The 18,521-nt window shown below is 42.6% G+C and overlaps 1 protein-coding gene across 3 annotated transcripts in view; it reads right to left on the reverse strand.

Moving 5' to 3' along the window:
- TEKT2 (tektin 2) overlaps positions 1 to 18,521 on the reverse strand; it is a 37,693-nt gene that overhangs the window by 14,215 nt on the left and 4,957 nt on the right. Inside the window, exons 2-4 of one of the 3 annotated variants that reach the window (XM_056557185.1) lie at positions 15,943 to 15,981; positions 15,531 to 15,688; positions 11,026 to 11,151 (exon numbers count right to left, since the gene is read on the reverse strand). In XM_056557185.1, coding sequence (XP_056413160.1) covers positions 11,026 to 11,151; positions 15,531 to 15,686 — 282 coding nt within the window. In that variant the 5' untranslated portion in view covers positions 15,687 to 15,688; positions 15,943 to 15,981. Of the gene's footprint in view, positions 1 to 11,025; positions 11,152 to 15,530; positions 15,692 to 15,942; positions 15,982 to 18,521 lie in introns of all 3 variants that reach the window. The other 2 variants (XM_056557184.1, XM_056557183.1) reach the window with 2 other exon arrangements.

Here is an 18,521-nt window from a genome sequence, read left to right on the forward strand (position 1 = left end):
AGATTCCGGCCAGTTTATAACTACTTTTTCTGATGTACCCCCATATGATTTTAGTCAAATGTATTGACTAAAAAACTCTTATTGCTACTGGCAACTACTTACTCCAGTGTATTTTTTCCCTGGCTCAGTTCCACAGACTCAGTTACTCTGAGAATCAACCAGCAAGCACTTAAAAGGATATTCTGGAGATTTTTTTTAAATACACCATAATAATAAAATTACATACTATTGTAATAAAACTTTTAAAAAATTACCTTTTCCTAAATAAAATACTTTAGACGTTGTCTGGCAACAGTAAGAGCCGGCGTAGAGCTCTCTGCTGCCACTAACACCTGTATCAAGAATTGCAGGGGTGTGATCTCATGCCCTGGTCCCTACTCCTGTGCCCCTCTAATACACAGTGCTCATAATACAGCAGTGTGTATATAAACCCATAGAGAACTGGTATGGAAGCAACACTCTAAAGAAAATACAAGGGTTTCCTGATTCACTTTGTGGCTAGGATCTGTGAGGATGGTTCTGCTCACTATACCAGGTGCTGCAGCACCTCCCCCCAGTGTATTGTGTATTCTAATGCATTTTAGGTGGGCATTATAATATTAATTGCACTGGGGGAAGGACACCTAACACTAACAATCAAGACATCTAACACTAGAATGTAGTCTCCATAAGGGATTTATTTACGCTGCTATATTATGAGCATTGTGTATTGAAGGGCACAGGGACTGGATCCAGGCCAGAACATCACAGCTCCGCAGTTCCCGACACAAATGGTGGCAGCAGAGAGCCCTGTGTCAGCTCTTGTTCCTACCAGACAACATCTTAAATATTTAACACAGGGATATGATTAAAAGGTAACCACCAGAAACCATCAGACCATTAACCCCTTAAGGACCCAGCCATTTTACACCTTAGGACCCGGCCATTTTTTGCACATCTGACCACTGTCACTTTAAACATTAATAACTCTGGAATGCTTTTAGTTATCATTCTGATTCCAAGATTGTTTTTTGTGACATATTCTACTTGAACTTAGTGGTAAAATTTTTGGGTAACTTGCATCCTTTCTTGGTGAAAAATCCCCAAATTTGATGAAAAATTTGAAAATTTTGCATTTTTCTAACTTTGAAGCTCTCTGCTTGTAATGAAAATGGATATTCAAAATATTATTTTATTTTATTCACATATACAATATGTCTACTTTATATTTGCATCATAAAATTGACGAGTTTTTACTTTTGGAAGACACCAGAGGGCTTCAAAGTTCAGCAGCAATTTTCCAATTTTTCACAAAATTTCCAAAATCACAAATTTTCAGGGACCAGTTCAGGTTTGAAGTGGATTTGAAGGGTCTTCATCTTAGAAATACCCCACAAATGACCCCATTATAAAAACTGCACCCCCCAAAATATTCAAAATGACATTCAGTCAGCATTTTAACCCTTTAGGTGTTTCACAGGAATAGCAGCAAAGTGAAGGAGAAAATTCACAATTTCCATTTTTTACACTCGCATGTTCTTGTAGACCCAATTTTTGAATTTTTACAAGGGGTAAAAGGAGAAAATGTATACTTCTATTTGTAGCCCAATTTCTCTCGAGTAAGCACATACCTCATATGTCTATGTAAAGTGTTCGGCGGGCGCAGTAGAGGGCTCAGAAGGGAAGGAGCGACAAGGGGATTTTGGAGCGTACGTTTTTCTGAAATGGTTTTTGGGGGGCATGTTGCATTTAGGAAGCCCCTATGGTGCCAGAACAGCAAAAATCCCCCACATGGCATACCATTTTGGAAACTAGACCCCTTGAGGAACGTAACAAGGAATAAAGTGAGCCTTAATACCCCACAGTTGTTTCACGACTTTTGCATATGTAAAAAAATTTTACAAAAATTTCAATAAAATGTGTGCTTCCCCCCAAATTTCACATTTTTGCAAGGGTTAATAGCAGAAAATAGCCCCCAAAATTTGTAACCCCATCTCTTCTGAGTATGGAGGTACCCCATAAGTTGACATGAAGTGCACTATGGGTGAACTACAATGCTCAGAAGAGAAGGAGTCATATTTGGCTTTTTGGGAGCAAATTTTGCTCGGGGGCATGTCGCATTTAGGAAGCCCCTATGGTGCCAGGACAGCAAAAAATACCCACATGCCATACCATTTTGGAAACTAGACCCCTTGAGGAACGTAACAAGGAATAAAGTGAGCCTTAATACCCCACAGGGGTTTCACGACTTTTGCATACGTAAAAAAAAAAAAAAAAATTTCACTAAAATGTGTGTTTCCCCCCCAAATTTCACATTTTTGCAAGGGTTAATAGCAGAAAATACCCCCCAAAATTTGTAACCCCATCTCTTCCGAGTATGAAGGTACCCCATAAGTTGACCTGAAGCGCACTACGGGCGAACTACAATGCTCAGAAGAGAAGGAGTCATATTTGGCTTTTTGAGAGCAAATTTTGCTCGGGGGGCTTGTCGCATTTAGGAAGTCTAAATGGTGCCAGAACAGCAAAATAACCCCCACATGGCATACCATTTTGGAAACTAGACCCCTTGAGGAACGTAAAAAGGGGTACAGTGAGCATTTACCCCCCACTGGTGTCTGTCAGATCTTTGGAACAGTGGGCTGTACTAATTTGCGCAGCCCACTGTTCCAAAGATTTGTCAGACACCAGTGGGGTGTAAATTATCACTGCACCCCTCATTACATTCCGTGAGGGGTGTAGTTTCCGAAATGGGGTCACATGTGTTTTTTTTTTTTTTAGCGTTTGTCAAAACCGCTGTAACAATCAGCCACCCCTGTGCAAATCACCTCAAATGTACATGGTGCACTCTCCCTTCTGGGCCTTGTTGTGCGCCCCCAGAGCACTTTGCGCCCACATATGGGGTATCTCCGTAGTCGGGAGAAGTTGCATTACAAATTTTGGGGGGCTTTTTTCCCTTTTACCTCTTGTCAAAATGAAAAGTATAGGGCAACACCAGCATGTTAGTGTAAAAAATTTATTTTTTACACTAACATGCTGGTGTAGACCCCAATTTCACCTTTTCATAAGGGGCGAAAGGAGAAAAAGCCCCCCAAAATTTGTAAGGCAATTTCTCCCGAGTACGGCGATACCCCATATGTGACCCTAAACTGTTGCCTTGAAATACGACAGGGCTCCGAAGTGAGAGCGCCATGCGCATTTGAGGCCTGAATTAGGGATTTGCATTGGGGTGGACATAGGGGTATTCTACGCCAGTGATTCCCAAACAGGGTGCCTCCAGCTGTTGCAAAACTCCCAGCATGCTTGGACAGTCAACGGCTGTCCGGCAATACTGGGAGTTGTTGTTTTGCAACAGCTGGAGGCTCCATTTTGAAAACAGTGGCGTACCAGACGTTTTTCATTTTAATTGGGGAGGGGAGGGGGGCTGTGTAGGGGTATGTGTATATGTAGTGTTTTTTACTTTTATTTTATTTTGTGTTAGTGTAGTGTAGTGTTTTTAGGGTACAGTCACACGGGCAGGGGGGGTTACAGCGATTTTCCCGCTGCGAGTTTGAGCTGCCGCGCAAAATTTGCTGCATCGCAAACTTGCAGCCTGATACTCACTGTAAGCCCCCTGCCCATGTGAATGTACCCTGTACATTCACAAGGGGGGGACCTCCAGCTGTTGCAAAACTACAACTCCCAGCATGCACAGTCTATCAGTGCATGCTGGTAGTTATAGTTTTGCAACAGCTGGAGGCACACGGGTTGGGAAACACTGAGTTAGGAAACAGACAATGTTTCCCAACCAGTGTGCCTCCTGTTGTTGCAAAACCACAACTCCCAAACATTCTCAGGCATGCTGGGAGTAGTAGTTCGGCAACATCTTTAGAGCCAGATGTTGCCGAACTACAACTCCCAGCATGCTTGGAGTTGTAGTTTGCAACATCTGGAGGACTACAGTTTGCAGACCACTAATACAGTGGTTCCCAATCTGTGCCCTTCCAGATGTTGCAAAACTACAACTCCCAGTATGCCAAAACTGTCCAGGCATGCTGGGAGTTGTAGTTCTGCAACATCTGAAGGGCCAGATGTTACAGAACTACAACTCCCAGCATGCCTGGACAGTAAGGGCATGCTGAGAATGTGTAGTTTTGCAACATCTGGAAGGGCACAGTGGTCTCCAAACTGTGGACCTCCAGATGTTGCAAAACTGCAACTCCCAGCATGCCCAGACGCCAAGGGCTGTCTGGGCATGCTGGGACTTGTAGTATATAGGGTCCCAATACAGCAATGCATGTCGCTTTACGGCGACGTGCATTGCTGTAAAGGGCCCGACCGCGGCTGAAGATCTACTCACCTGTCGCCGCCGCCGCCATCTTCCTCGCCGGGATCTGGGTCTTCAGGGACGAGGTAAGTACCGGGGCCGGTCCCCAGCACTCCCCCGTCCCCCGCCGCGTCCTCCGGTCTTCCTCCTGTCCTCTCCGGACTTCAAGGGGCCGGGCAGGACGGGAGGAAGTAACCGCCCCCCCCTCCTGCGATTGGTCGGTTAACTAACCGACAGATCGCAGGGAATAGGAGGAGGTGGCAGGTTTGCCACCTCGCTCCTAGTCTTCACCATGGTCCTGGCTGTCTGTGACAGCCGGGATCATGCGAAATTACCGGGCGGTCGGGTCCCAGAGACCCGATCAGCCCGGTATCGCCGCAGATCGCAAGGGCGATTTCCCTTGCGATTTGCGGCGATCGCCGACATGGGGGGCATACATGGCCCCCCTCGGCGTTTGCCCCGGATCCCTGCTGAAGGATTTCAGCAGGGATCCGCTTCCGATCTCCGCATGAGTCCTATCCTTCTGGTTTCTTCATTAAATAAATAGCGGATATAATCAGCATTATACAGGAATCTTAACCTCTTAAGGACCCATGACGTATGCATACGTCATCACACCCTGGGTCTTAAGGACCCATGACGTATGCATACGTCATGTCTTTTCCTGGTCTCCGCCGCTCACAGACATGACGTATGCATACGTCATGGGTCCTTAAGACCCAGGGTGTGATGACGTATGCATACGTCATGGGTCCTTAAGAGGTTAAGATTCCTGTATAATGCTGATTATATCCGCTATTTATTTAATGAAGAAACCAGAAGGATAGGTAAGAAGATTATGTTGCTAACCACTGACTTCAATGGGTCTGCAGTAAATCCGCTTGTGGATTATCTGCTGAAGAAATTCTGCTTGTGGAATTCTGCAGCAGAGAATTTGCTGGTGGATTTCTCTGCAGTAGAATATGTAGTTATCAGCTGCTGAAGTTAAGTGGTTCTTTTCTGTTTGACAACAGTGCTCTCTGCTGTCACCTCTGCTTGTCTCAGGAACTGTCCAGAGTAGGAGCAAATCCGCATAGCAAATCTCTAATGCTTTGGACAGTTCCTGAGACAGACAGAGATGTCAGCAGAGAGCACTGTTGTCAGAAAGAAAAGAACAACTCAACTTCAGCAGCTGATAATTACTGGAAGGATTAAGATTTTTTTATAGAAGTAATTTACAAATCTGTATAACTTTCTGGAGGCAGTTGATATATAAAAAAAAGTTTTTTTCCTGGAATACCCCTTTAAACGTTACTGTCATTAGTAAGAAAAAATGCTTAAAATAGTAATGTGCCCTAAGACCTGTATGCATGCGTTAATATGTAAAATACCTTTTGATCTATGTATTACTGAAATGAGTCTTTCTGAATTCCTCTCAGAGGCTGGGGGCATTTCCCCTGGAGTCTGATGAGCTCCTCTCCTTCCTCCACCACTCTCCCCTGTCATGAGGTCTGCACAAACATTTTTACACTTTCTGCCTAAATGCATGCTCTATATAACTCAAATGCAGCCATGTAAAACTATATGGTGCAAGGACAGAAGAAAAACCTGCATTTTGTGCAAAAAAAATAAAAATTTAAAATTTTCATAGCTTTTTGACCAAAGTGCATGCTTTTATAACCCTATAGCAGCCATGTTAACCTATAGGGTGCAAATACACTAGAAATAAAATCATAAAATGACCAAAGAGAAACCATTTTGCATAGAAATAACAGTTTAGCACCTTGCATTGCTTGTCACTGTGCATTTGAATGCTATCCTGAAGAGGCTGCAAGATGTCTACATCTTGCTGGATCTCACAGGAGTTCTGCTCACACAGTCAAAAGCTGGCTGATACACTGTACTGAGGCACGGGAGCGAGCAGGGGAGAGAGAAAAACACCCACTCCCCCCCACTCCCCCTCCCTTCAGAATGTTTTACCTTTTCTTAGTAACCAGGACCAAAGAACCCTAGATACCAGGGTTAATGTTCAAAATTTAAGAGACCCCTAGTGGCCATGCTTTTAAACATTCATTTCACATCTTTAGAAATAAAAATATGTTTAAGAAATATATTAGGAAAATGCTTAATTTTTAAGAAAGTAAATGGAAAAAAGTTGTTTCTAATGATAGTAACCCTTTAACCTCTCAAGCACGCAGGGTGTACCTTTAAGCCCGCTACACTGCTATGACATGCGGTCACAAGCTGACCATGCATCATAGTAGGCTGGTCCCGGCTGCTATTAACGGCTGGGACCTGTGTCCAATGACGGACATCACCAATCGCAGTTGCCCGGCATTAACTCCCTGGACGCGGGAATCAAAGTTGATTGCCGCGTCTAAAATGAAGAAAAAAAACATTATATTACCGGCAGCTCAGTCGGGCTGATCGGATCACCGCGGTGAAACCGTGGTGTCCCGATCAGTTTAGAGAATGGCCGGAGGGCGCTTACCTGCCTCCTTGCTGTTCGTTCTCTTTTGCGATGCTCCAGCCTTAATCAGCAGGCTAAAGCAATCGAGCGCAGATAACACTGATTAATGCTATGCTATGGCATAGCATTGAACAGTGTATGCAATCAGAAGATTGCATGTAATAGTCCCCAATAAGGACTAAAAAATGGTGTAAGAAAAAAAAAGTTAATAAATGTGAATTAACCCCTAAAATATAAACATATGTGGTATCGCCGAATGCGTAAAAGTCCGAACAATAAAAATATAATGTTAATTAAACCGCACGGCCAACGGAATATATGTAAAAAAAATTCCAAAGTCCAAAATTGCAAATTGTCATTTTGTATACCCTAAAAAAAAAATAGAAAAAGTTATCAAAAAGTCTCATCAAAACAAAAAAAAGGGGCGGATAAAAACTACAGACCATGGTGCAAAAAATGAGCCCTCATATAGCCCCGTATGCAGAAAAATAAAAAAGTTATAGGGGTCAGAAGAGGACATTTTTTAACATACTAATTTTGGTGCATGTAGTAATAATGTTTTTAAAGTCATAAAATACAACCTACATAAATTGGGTAACCTTGTAACCGTATGGACCTACAGAATAAATATAAGGGGTAATTTTGACGGAAAAGTGCACTGCATAGAAACTAAAGCCGCTAAAAATGACAAAATGGCTGTTTTGGTTATTTTTTTCAATTTTGTCCCACAAATAATTTTCTTTTGGTTTCGCCTTAGATTTTGTGGGGAAATGACCGATGTCAGTACAAAGTAAAATTGGTAGCACATAAAACAAGCCCTTATATAGGTCTGTAGGTGAAAAACTGAAATGAAAAACCCTTAGTCCTGAAAGGGTTAGGCTAGGTTCAGACTACGGAATTTCCGTCTGCAATTTCGCTTTGAAATTGCAGGCGGAAATTCCGCTTGCTAAAATGTATAGTATAGTGAATGGTTTTCCGTTCACAAAATCACACTTCGGAATTTGTGAAGCGGAATTTGCGAACGGAAATTCCGCTTGGAAATTTCCGCCTGAAGAATGGCGTTGCTCTTTCTTCAGGCGGAAATCCGCGCCGAACACATTGCAGTCTATTGGGGACTGCAGTGTCCGCGCGGTCCTAGCGCCGACTGATTCAGTCATCGCTGGCAGCACTCGGAATCTCCGGGCGGAAATTTTCTGCCCGGAGATTCCGTAGTCTGAACCTAGCCTTAAAGCAACACTATTTAGGAGGGAAGCTGATTATTCATTCCCTTGTGTTTACACAGGGATATGTACATTTTTATAATAAACTTATATTACATAAGTATATATATTTTTTTATTAGTGTTGTACAGTGCATTCGGAAAGTTTTCAGACACTTATCACATTTTGTAATGTTCCTGACTTGTTCTAAAATAAAAAAATACTTCAAGTTTTCACCACCATTTTGCACTCAATACTCCAGTATGACAATGTGAAAACAGAAGGTTAACCTTGCTCATTTATTAAAAATGAAAAACTAAAATATTGCATTGACATAAGTATTCAGACCCTTTACTCAGTACCTAGCTGAAGCACCTTTGGCCGAGATTACAACCTCCCGTCTTCTTGAATATGATGCCACAAGGTTTTGATTTTGGGATTTTCTGCTATTCTCCTCTGCAGATCCTCTCAAGCTCTGTCAGGTTGGATGGGGACTGTATGGTTGGATAGGGACTGAGAGCTTTTGTTTCAGTTTCAAGTCAGGGCTCTAGGCCACTCAAAGACATTCACAAAGTTGTCCCTGAGGGCTCTTTCACACTGCCATTGGGCTCCATCTCGTTCAGGGTCCGTTTGGTGCCCCCAAAAATGAAGCCGAACTAACCCTTTTCACAATGGACACCGCCAGGTCCAGACAGATCACATTGACTTAATGAGGTCCAGCGGGTGTCCGTCATAATAGAGGAGTTAAGCGGAGAAAAAAAATACACTACTAAAATTCCATCCTTTAAACGGGTTGAGAGACAGAGTTCCCTGGCAGTGTGAACCTAGCCTAAGCTGCTCCTGTCTTGTCCTGGCTGTGTGCTTAGGGTCATTATCTTGTTGGAAGGTTAACCTGGATCAGGTTTTTAAAAAAATATATATATATCTCTGTATTTTGCTCTATTTAGCTTTCCCTCATCCCTAACTAGTCTCTATGGGGGAGATTTATCATTGCCTTCCTGACATTTAAGTGGCTGAAATTTGTTGCAAAATTTTTGCGCAGTTAGTTTTTGCGCAAAAATTTTACGTCATTTTAAATAGACAACTTTGGCAAAAGTGACAGTGAAAAGCAGTGCTTCATTCTTCACTATGTGGACGAGATTCTTTTATAAAAAGGTGCAAAAATAATGTGCAAAAGTAAAAAAAAAAACGCAAATTCCTACCACCTCTGCCTTGTATTAAAAATACGATATCCTACAGCTAGTTCTGAGGTCATTTTTCATTTGTCCCAAAGATATCAAAGTATGTGTGCCATTTTAATAAATTTGGCGCACATAAGCCAAAAAACACAGCAAAAAACAAAAAAGACTGAATTGGCTGCACTCAGACACTTATTGATAAATCTCCCACTATGTCCCAGCTGCTGAGAACACTACCACAGCATGATGCTGCCACCACCATGCTCCACTGTAGGGATGGTATTGAGCAGGCGATGAGAAATGCCTGGTTTCCTGCAGACATAATGCCTAAATGTGAGGCCAAAAAGTTCAATTTTGGTTTCATCAGACCAGTGAATCTTGTTTCTTACAGTCTGTGAGTCCTTTAGGTGTTTTTTGTTGCCAAGTACAGGTGGCTTTTGTTTGTCTTTTACCAAGGAAAGGCTTCTTACTGGCCATAAAAGTCAGAATGGTGGAACTTTCTCCAATATGCACACAGGCTCTTTGGGGCTCAGCCACAATGACTATTGGGCTCTCAGGTCACCTCTGTTAGCAAGGCCTTTCTTCCCAGATTACTTAGTCTGGTGGGGCAATCAGCTCAAGGAAGAGTCCTAGTTGTTCCAAACTTCTTCTATTTAAGAATTATGGGTGCAACTGTGGTCTTGGTACTTTCAGTGCAACAATTTTTTGTACCTTTCCCTTTCAGATGTGTGGCTCCACATAATCCTGTCTCTGAGCTCTATAGGCAATTCTTTCAACCTCATGGCCTGGTTTTTGCTCTGACAGGGCTGTGACCACAAGTGACTCCAATAAAGATGTAGAAACATCTCAGAGATGATGAAGATTCCCCCGGAGTTAAAATTGATAGTAAAGTAACTTAATACTTATGTCCATGCAAAATTTTAGTTTTACCTTTTTAATAAATTTGCAACAAAAGTCTAGAATTCAGTTTTTACTTTGTCGTTATGGGGTATTGAGTGCAGAATGATGGGGGTGGGAAACTTTTTTTTAATTGTAGCAACATAACATGAAAAAAAAGTCAAAGTGTCTGCTGAAAACTTTCCAGATGCATTATATATAAAAAAAAAATTAGGAATGTCCTGATACCAATACTGGAATCGGGACCGATACTGGACATTTGCACAAGTACTTTTACTCATGCAAATGTCCCTGATACCTAATCCGATACCTGCCGGTATCACGGAGGTGCCCTGTGCGTGCTACTGAACTATGCAGTGTGCGTCATAGACAGGACCTGTGGCTTATGCTGAACATCACCGATGGCGGTGATGTCTGGCATTAACCCTTGAGACGCCGCAATCGAAGTTGATTCCAGTGTCTAAGAGTCCTTAGCTTAGCTCAGGGATGCTGAGTGGGATCACCATAATTATATTGTGGTGTCCCGTTCAGCTGAGAGGACGGCCAGAGGTCCCTTATTGTACTCTGTGCCGTCCGATCATCACTCCTTTACTGCAGCCAGCCCTGGCAGACAGCAGTAAAGGAGCACCGATAACACTGATCAACCCCTACAGGCTTAACTAAGCCAATTACAATGGTGGATAAGAAGAATACATGATGGGGGAGATTTATCAAAACCTGTGCAGAGGAAAAGTTGGCCGGTTTCCCATAACAAAACATCAGATCACTTTTTTCAGAAGCCTTTTTAAAAATGAAAGAAGCGATCTGACCAACTTTTCCTCGGCACAGGTGTTCATAAATCTCCCCCGATGTCACATAATTTGATAGATTAAGGTGGATAACTAACCTGTACACTCATATCCTAAAATTACAAACAAGAGACACTAAGAATGACAGAAATTCCAAAGTTGTTAAATATTTGACCATGTATTGTGTGATGACAAAGGATATGTCACATAGGAAGCCTCATATAAAACTCACCAGTGTCAATGCGTCTATCTCAGCATCTACTTCAGACAGACATTTGTCCAAGACCAGTTTCCAGTTTTCAACTTCATCAATACGATCAGCAAATCGGGTACGGTTATCCTCCTCATCCCATTTAGTCTAGTGAAATATAACACTTTGGTTATTGGTTGCCCCAGTACGACTGTCAAATAACTATGAAATTATAAAGTACCATAAACAAGATGACCTTTAATGCAAACATTTACAAATGTTGTCTGAATAATGTTTATTAGGAAACAATCATCACTTTAAAGTAACTAAGAAAAACTGTGTAAATTGTTTTCCAAATCTACTGCATTTCTTTACTCCTAGGTGCTGGCCCTGCTTAGGGAGATACATAATGGGGGAGATTTATCAAAACCTGTGCAAAGGAAAAGTTGCCCATAGCAACCAATCAGCACGCTTCTTTCATTTTTAACCCCTTAAGGACTGATAATTTTTCTGCTTTTGCACTTTTGTTTTTTCCTCCTTATCTTTTAAAAATACCCTTTCAATTTTGCACCTACAGGCCCATATGATGGCTTGTTTTTTGCGCCACCAATTCTACTACCATCACTCATTTTACCCCAAAATCTACAGCGAAACAAAAAATTATACATATATTTGTGGGCCAAAATTGAAAAAGAAACAGACATATTGTAAATTTTGGGGACTTCTATTTCTACGCAGTACATTTTTCGGTAAAAATGATACCTTATCTTTATTCTGTAGGTCCATATGATGAAAATGATACCCTACTTATATAGCTTTGATTTTGTTGCACTTCTGAAAAAAATCATAACTACATGCAGGAAAATTAATACGTTTAAAAATGTCCTCTTCTGACCCCTATAACTTTTTAACTTTTCCACATACGGGGCAATATGAGGGCTAATTTTTTGCGTTGTGATATGAAGTTTTTATTGTACCATTTTTGTTTTGATTGGACTTTTCGATTGCTTTTTAGTCATTTTTTAATGGTCTAAAAAGTGGCCAAAAAGACGCTATTTTGGACTTTGGATTTTTTTTTTACGTGTACGCCATTGACCGTATGGTTTAATTAACGATATCTTTTTATAGTTCGGAGATTTACGCAGGTGGCGATATCACATATGTTTATTTTTATTTACATAGTTGTTTGTTTTTGTTTTTTAAATGGGAAAAGGGGGGTGATTCAAACTTTTACTAGGGAAGGGGTTAAATGCCATTTTTTACACTTTTTTTGCACTGTTATAGCCCCATAGGGGCTGACCCGATATGACGAGGGTCACCGCGTGACTCCGTGTTATATTGCGGGAGCAGCCGCAGGACGTACAGGTACGCCCTGCATCCATAAGAGGTTAAAGAGACCTGAAAAATGAAAGAAGCAATCAGATTGGTTGCTATGGGCAACTGGGCAATTTTTCCTCTGCAAAGGTTTTTAGAAATCTCCCCCAATAATTCCTTTTAACATACTAAATGTAAGCAGTTTATCACCTAGATTTTTTACTGATTTAAGACAAATCCTGAAACGTAATTTTGTACTAATCTGTTTCTAATTTATAATGGTAATTTAATAATTTTTTGTACATTATTATTGGAGTAGCTATCTTGCCTGATCTGCCTGATATGGGGTAGCTATCTTGCCTGATATGCTTTACAACAAGCCCCATGGGCATAGGCAACAATAGACTAAGGCTGCTCTATTCATATGAAAAAATGTCTGAGAGTGCTCGATGACTTTTGTAGAGGTCATTCTAGGAGAAAGGGGGAGGCCAGTTTAACTCTCAATGTAATCCTGTCTGTGATGATAAGGAGGGCACTGCTGGTAAGTGATTGATACAGGACAGGAAAACTTTCCCCACTAAATTCCTCTGTAGATCGGTGTCCTTTCTGTTCCACGGAATTTGCTATGTCTATATCTACATTGAAGGCTCCAATCAGAATTTCTGATGCAGAAGCCATCATATTGGGAAAAACAACCCTGCATGGGCGCTAGTGATGTCTGTTATGTAACATAACTGCACTGTTACATAACCGGCAGTGCGTCATGATTTTTGTTTAGAATGGAAACTATTGTCTAACAAACACATCCATGGATGCCCTTAGATGGAATGGGAAGGACCTAATTGTATTGTTCTCTAAACGCCTTCCTATAAGATCTTATCTTTACAGACAAACAAATGTATTCTGGCATTTTAAAATACTGTACTCTCAGCAAAAGACCACGTAGTGGAACCCTAAAGGGATTGTGCCTCCAATAACACTTATCTCTTATACTGTGTAAGGCGTAAAAGATTTGGTACGATTGTCTGTAGCAAGTGGGACACATGACTGATCAAGTAAAGCAATGGTTCAAAGTAAAGAACTTAGAGTCTTAGACTACATTCACACAGCCGTTGTCCCCGTCTAGATTGTGTCCATTATTGCCTCCTAAACAGACCATTCTATTAACGGGTGCAAACTGATGCAAAGGGATGCTATTTAGTGGCATCCGTTTGCATCAGTTTTTCATCCGTTAGTATCAGCTGTTTACAGACTCCTGCAGCCGGGACTACTACTACTCCCATCATGGAAGATACTTCTTTTCATGATGGGAGTAGTAGTTCCCTGGCTGCGGGAGTCTGCAGGTGGCTGGGAGGCTAGATTAGGGCTTGTACTACTACCCCCATCATAGAACAAAGTCTGTTCCATGATGGGGGTTGTAGTACAGGGGCTGAGGGATTGATTGCACCAAGTCTCACTTCTGAGAACCGATGCGATCTGAAGTTATAAACCAGGGGAGCTGGCGGCATGCTCCGCAACCCTGCGTTGTAGATCGTGTGCGTGTTTTACTTTCATTTTTAAATATCCCACTGGGAGCCCTGAATGGCCGAGGATTGTAATGTTTCACTACACTGGCAGCCGGGGAAGCATTGTGCTGCATTCCCGGCTGCCCTTATGCGCTGCAGGAGGGCAAGATCTATAGGTAGCGCAGCAGTGGGCAATATACATAGCTAAGGCAGTATAATGCCCCCCGCTGCGTTAGCTATGTATAATGCCCCCCGCTGCGCTAGCTATGTATAATGCCCCCCGCTGCGCTTACATATGTCCCCCCAGCGAGCGCATACATAAATCCCTTGCAGCGCTATCTGTGAATAGTATACTATCAGCAGCACATCATGCTGCTGGACGGGAAAGGAAGCGTAATGCTGTCCGCTTCCCGGCCAGCAGGTGCGCTGCTGATAGCATGCTATTCACAGATAGCGCTGTGAGGGACATATGTGTATAGAAGCACTGCAGGGGGACAGATATATATCACTATATATCTGTCACCCTGCAGCGCTTCTATACACATATGTCCCTCACAGCGCTATCTGTGAATAGCATGCTATCAGCAGCACATCTGCTGGCCGGGAAGCGGACGGCATTGCGCTTCCTTTCCCGTCCAGCAGCATGATGTGCTGCTGATAGTATACTATTCACAGATAGCGCTGCAAGGGATTTATGTATGCGCTCGCTGGGGGGACATATGTAAGCGCAGCGGGGGGCATTATACATAGCTAGCGCAGCGGGGGGCATTATACATAGCTAGTGCAGCAGGGGCATTATACATAGCTAGCGCAGGGGGGGCATTATACATAGCTAGTGCAGCAGGGGCATTATACATATTGCGCTATATGTCTGCGCTGGCTATGTATATTGCCCACTGCTGCGCTACCTACCTATAGATCTTGCCCTCCTGCAGTGCATCAGGGCAGCTGGGGAACGCAGCGGAGTGTAGTGCAACATTACAATCCTCTTAATAATGACCTTAAAAACCCAGCAGGGAACGCTGAATGGCCCCTCAGTGCTGGCCATTCAGGGCTCCAGGCAGGGTATTTGAAAATGAATGTAAAAAACACACACACAATCTACATCGCAGGGTTGCGGTGCGTGGACCATGCCGCCCCCTCCCCTGGCTAATAACTTTTGATCGCATGGGGTCTCAGACATGAGACCCAGTGCGATCAATCCCTCAGCCCCTGTACTACTACCCCCAACATGGAACAGACTCGGTCCCATGATCGGAGTAGTAGTACAAGCACTAATCTAGTCCCACAGCACAGCAAGAGTTTGCTGATTTCACTCCTTCTGAGCATGCTCAGAAGTAATAACTGTTGAAAAATGGATATTAAAAACTGGGTGCAAACGGATGACATTATATGCTCATCCAAAGACTTTAATGATACATTTTTAATATCCGTTTCCATGCCGTTATTTTTGACGGGAGAAAAAATACTGCATGCAACGTTTTTTCCCTGTCAAAAAAAACAGAACAGGAAGGAAATGGGTGCAAACGGGTGAAAATGGATTGTAAAAAAATCCCATTGACATCAATGGGATTATTTTACAGCCGTTTGCAACCCGTTTAAAAAATATCAAACGGATTGCAGAACGGGCATAAATTTACGGGGGCAGACGGCTGTGTGAATGAGCCCAAATACACATCTCATCTTTATGTACTGCTGCAATAAACAGTGACAGTAGGTAACAGGTACCTGGTTGCTGGTCTCATTCCGTAGAGCTCTAGCTTCCTGGCGGATCTGATGGGACGCTGACTGCTGCCTCTGGGCATTTGTAGAAATGAGGGAGTTGTTGGTATGCCAGTCTGGGACTGAGAAGCGACTTCCTGGTTTTACACTTAAAGTGGCCATGTCTACTTTAAATTAATAAATATGTTAGAAATCACATATAGGTATGGGGGAGATTTATCAAAACCTGTCCAGAGGAAAAGTTGCTGAGTTGCCCATAGCAACCAATCAGATCTCGTCTTTCATTTTTTCACAGGCCTTTTCAAAAATGAAAGAAGCGATCTGATTGGTTGCTATGGGCAACACAGTAACTTTTCCTCTGGACAGGTTTTGATAAATCTCCCCCATGGTGTATATGGCTGCGGTAAGGTCGTTTTACCCTTAAACTATGTTCACACACTGGCCAAGGTTTCTCAATCTGTTTGAGACAAAAAAAAAAAATATGGTCTGATTTTTCTCTCAGACAGAAAGCAACCAATCACAATTTTGGTTTCTCAAAATACACTGATTGGTTAGGGACAAAAATCTGAGACGAAAATCTATGTATTTTGCAAGATAAATTTCGATAAATTTTTTGCTTGGTATTTGGAACTTTTTGTGCACACTTTGGGGAGATTTATCAAAACCTGTCTAAAGGAAAAGTTGCTGAGTTGCCCATAGCAACCAATCAGATCGCTTCTTTCATTTCTGAAAAAGCCTCTGAAAAATGAAAGAAGCGATTTGATTGGTTACTATGGGCAACTCACCAACTTTTCCTCTGGACAGGTTATGATAAATCTCCCCCTTTTGTGCACTATTGAACCAATTTTAATCCTCTTTTCAGCCCTTTTGGACATAGCTTTAAAGGGGTACTCCGGTGGGGAATTTTTTTTTTTTTTTAAATCAACTGGTGCCAGAAAGTTAAATAGATTAGTAAATTACTTATATTAAAAATCTTTACCCTTCCAGTACTTATTAGCAGCTGTATTTATACTACAGAAAAAATTATTTTCTTTTTGAATTTCTTTTTTGTCTTGTCCACAGGGCTCTCTTCTGACACCTGATGCCCATATCAGGAACTGTCCAGAGCAGGAGCAAACCTATGCTGCTCTGGACAGTTCCTGACACGAACAGAGGTGTCAGCAGAGAGCACTGTGGACAAGACAAAAAATAAATTCAAAAAGAAAAGAATTTCCTCTGTAGCATACAGCTGCTAATAAGTACTGAAAGGATTAAGATTGTTAAATAGAAGTAATTTACAAATCTGTTTAACTTTCTGGCACCAGTTCATTTAAAAAAAAAAAAAAAAGTTTTCCACCAGAGTACCCCTTTAAAGGGGTATTCCACTGCCCCAGCATTCGGAACATTTTGTTCATGTACAATCAATGCAAGTCTATGTGCCGGTGCAGTGCCGTGGATTGCAATTTGCCTTGGAATGTAATGGAGTGACTCAGCAGTTTTCCCTGCTCGAGCGCTCCGCCGCCATTACAATCTATAGGCTGACACTCGCACACCACCCCCCAACCATTGGTTACTGCGGGGGCTTGGGGGGGAAGGGGGGTATGCGAGTGTCACGTGACATATTTAATACTCACACATCACAGCTCACGGTAGTCTCACTTGGGCTACCACAGGGAGAGGATCTCTCCCTGTGATAGCCTGAAGCTGCACGGAGCTCTCATAGCCTCTGTGGCCCGATTCGTAATCGGACCACAGAAGCTGATACTTTTACTGTTTTATTGCCTCCCGCCAGCGCGCTCGTTTGCCACCGCTATCGGGATCCCTATGCCCGATAGCGGCGTTATCAGCAAGTAGTGCTGCGCATGCGTGTGCAGCAAAAGTAGTACTGCGCATGCGCAGCACTACGTAAATAGCGTAGGTAGGTAGATTAGTGTAGGTTGTAATTTAGCATAGTTTATGCACCACAACTCCCAGCATGGGAGTTGTAGTTTAGGACAACAACTCCCAGCATGCCCAGACCTAGTGTAGGTTGTAATTTAGCATAGTTTATGCACCACAACTCCCAGCATGGGAGTTGTAGTTTAGGACAACAACTCCCAGCATGCCCAGACAGCTAAAGGCTGCCCAGGCATGCTGGGAGTTGTAGTTTAGGACTACAACTCCCAGCATGCCCAGACAGCTAAAGGCTGCCCAGGCATGCTAGGAGTTGTAGTTTAGCTTAGATTAGACAGCGAAGGGACCACAACTCCCAGCATGCCCACACAGCTGAAAGCTGCCCGGGTATGCTGGGAGTTGTAGTTTAGCTGATGGGACCACAACTCCCAGCATGCCCAGACAGCTAAAGGCTGCCCAGGCATGCTGGGAGTTGTAGTTTTACACAGGTATAAAGTAGTTAGCATAGTGTTAGCGCGATTTTAGCGTAGTTAGCGTAGCATTAGCTCAATTTTAGCGTAGCTTTAGTTTAATGTTAGCGCAGTTTTACTATTTTTAGCGTAGCATAGTGTTAGCGCAGTTGTAGCGTATTTAGCATAATGTTACCGCAGTTGTAGCGTAGCTTAGTATTAGCGCAGTTTTAGTGTATTTAGCGTAGCTTAGTGTTAGCGCAGTTTTAGTGTATTTAGCGTAGTGTAGTGTTAGTGCAGTTTTAGCGTAGAGTAGCTTTGTGTTAGCGCAGTTTTAGTGTATATAGCGTAATGTAAGCGCAGTTTTAGCGCATTTAGCGTAGCTTAGTTCTAGTACAGTTTTAATTAATTTAGTGTAGTGTAGCGTTAGCACAGTTTTAGCGTATTTAGCGTAGCGTTAGCGTAGTCTTAGAGTAGTGAGCGCAGCATAGTCTCGGAGTAGTTAGCGTAGTGTAGTGTTAGTCCAGTTCTAGCATAGTTGGCGTAGTTGTACACGGGTATAGTGTAGCTAACTTAGTTTTACAGGCAGATGAAGTGTAGTTTAGAGAGTTTAGCGTGGGGTGTAGCTTAGCTTAGTCATAAAGTGAAGGGGCTACAACTCCAAGCATGCCCAGAC

This window comes from Hyla sarda, chromosome 2 (genome assembly GCF_029499605.1).
Source record: "Hyla sarda isolate aHylSar1 chromosome 2, aHylSar1.hap1, whole genome shotgun sequence".
Classification (NCBI taxonomy): domain Eukaryota; kingdom Metazoa; phylum Chordata; class Amphibia; order Anura; family Hylidae; genus Hyla; species Hyla sarda.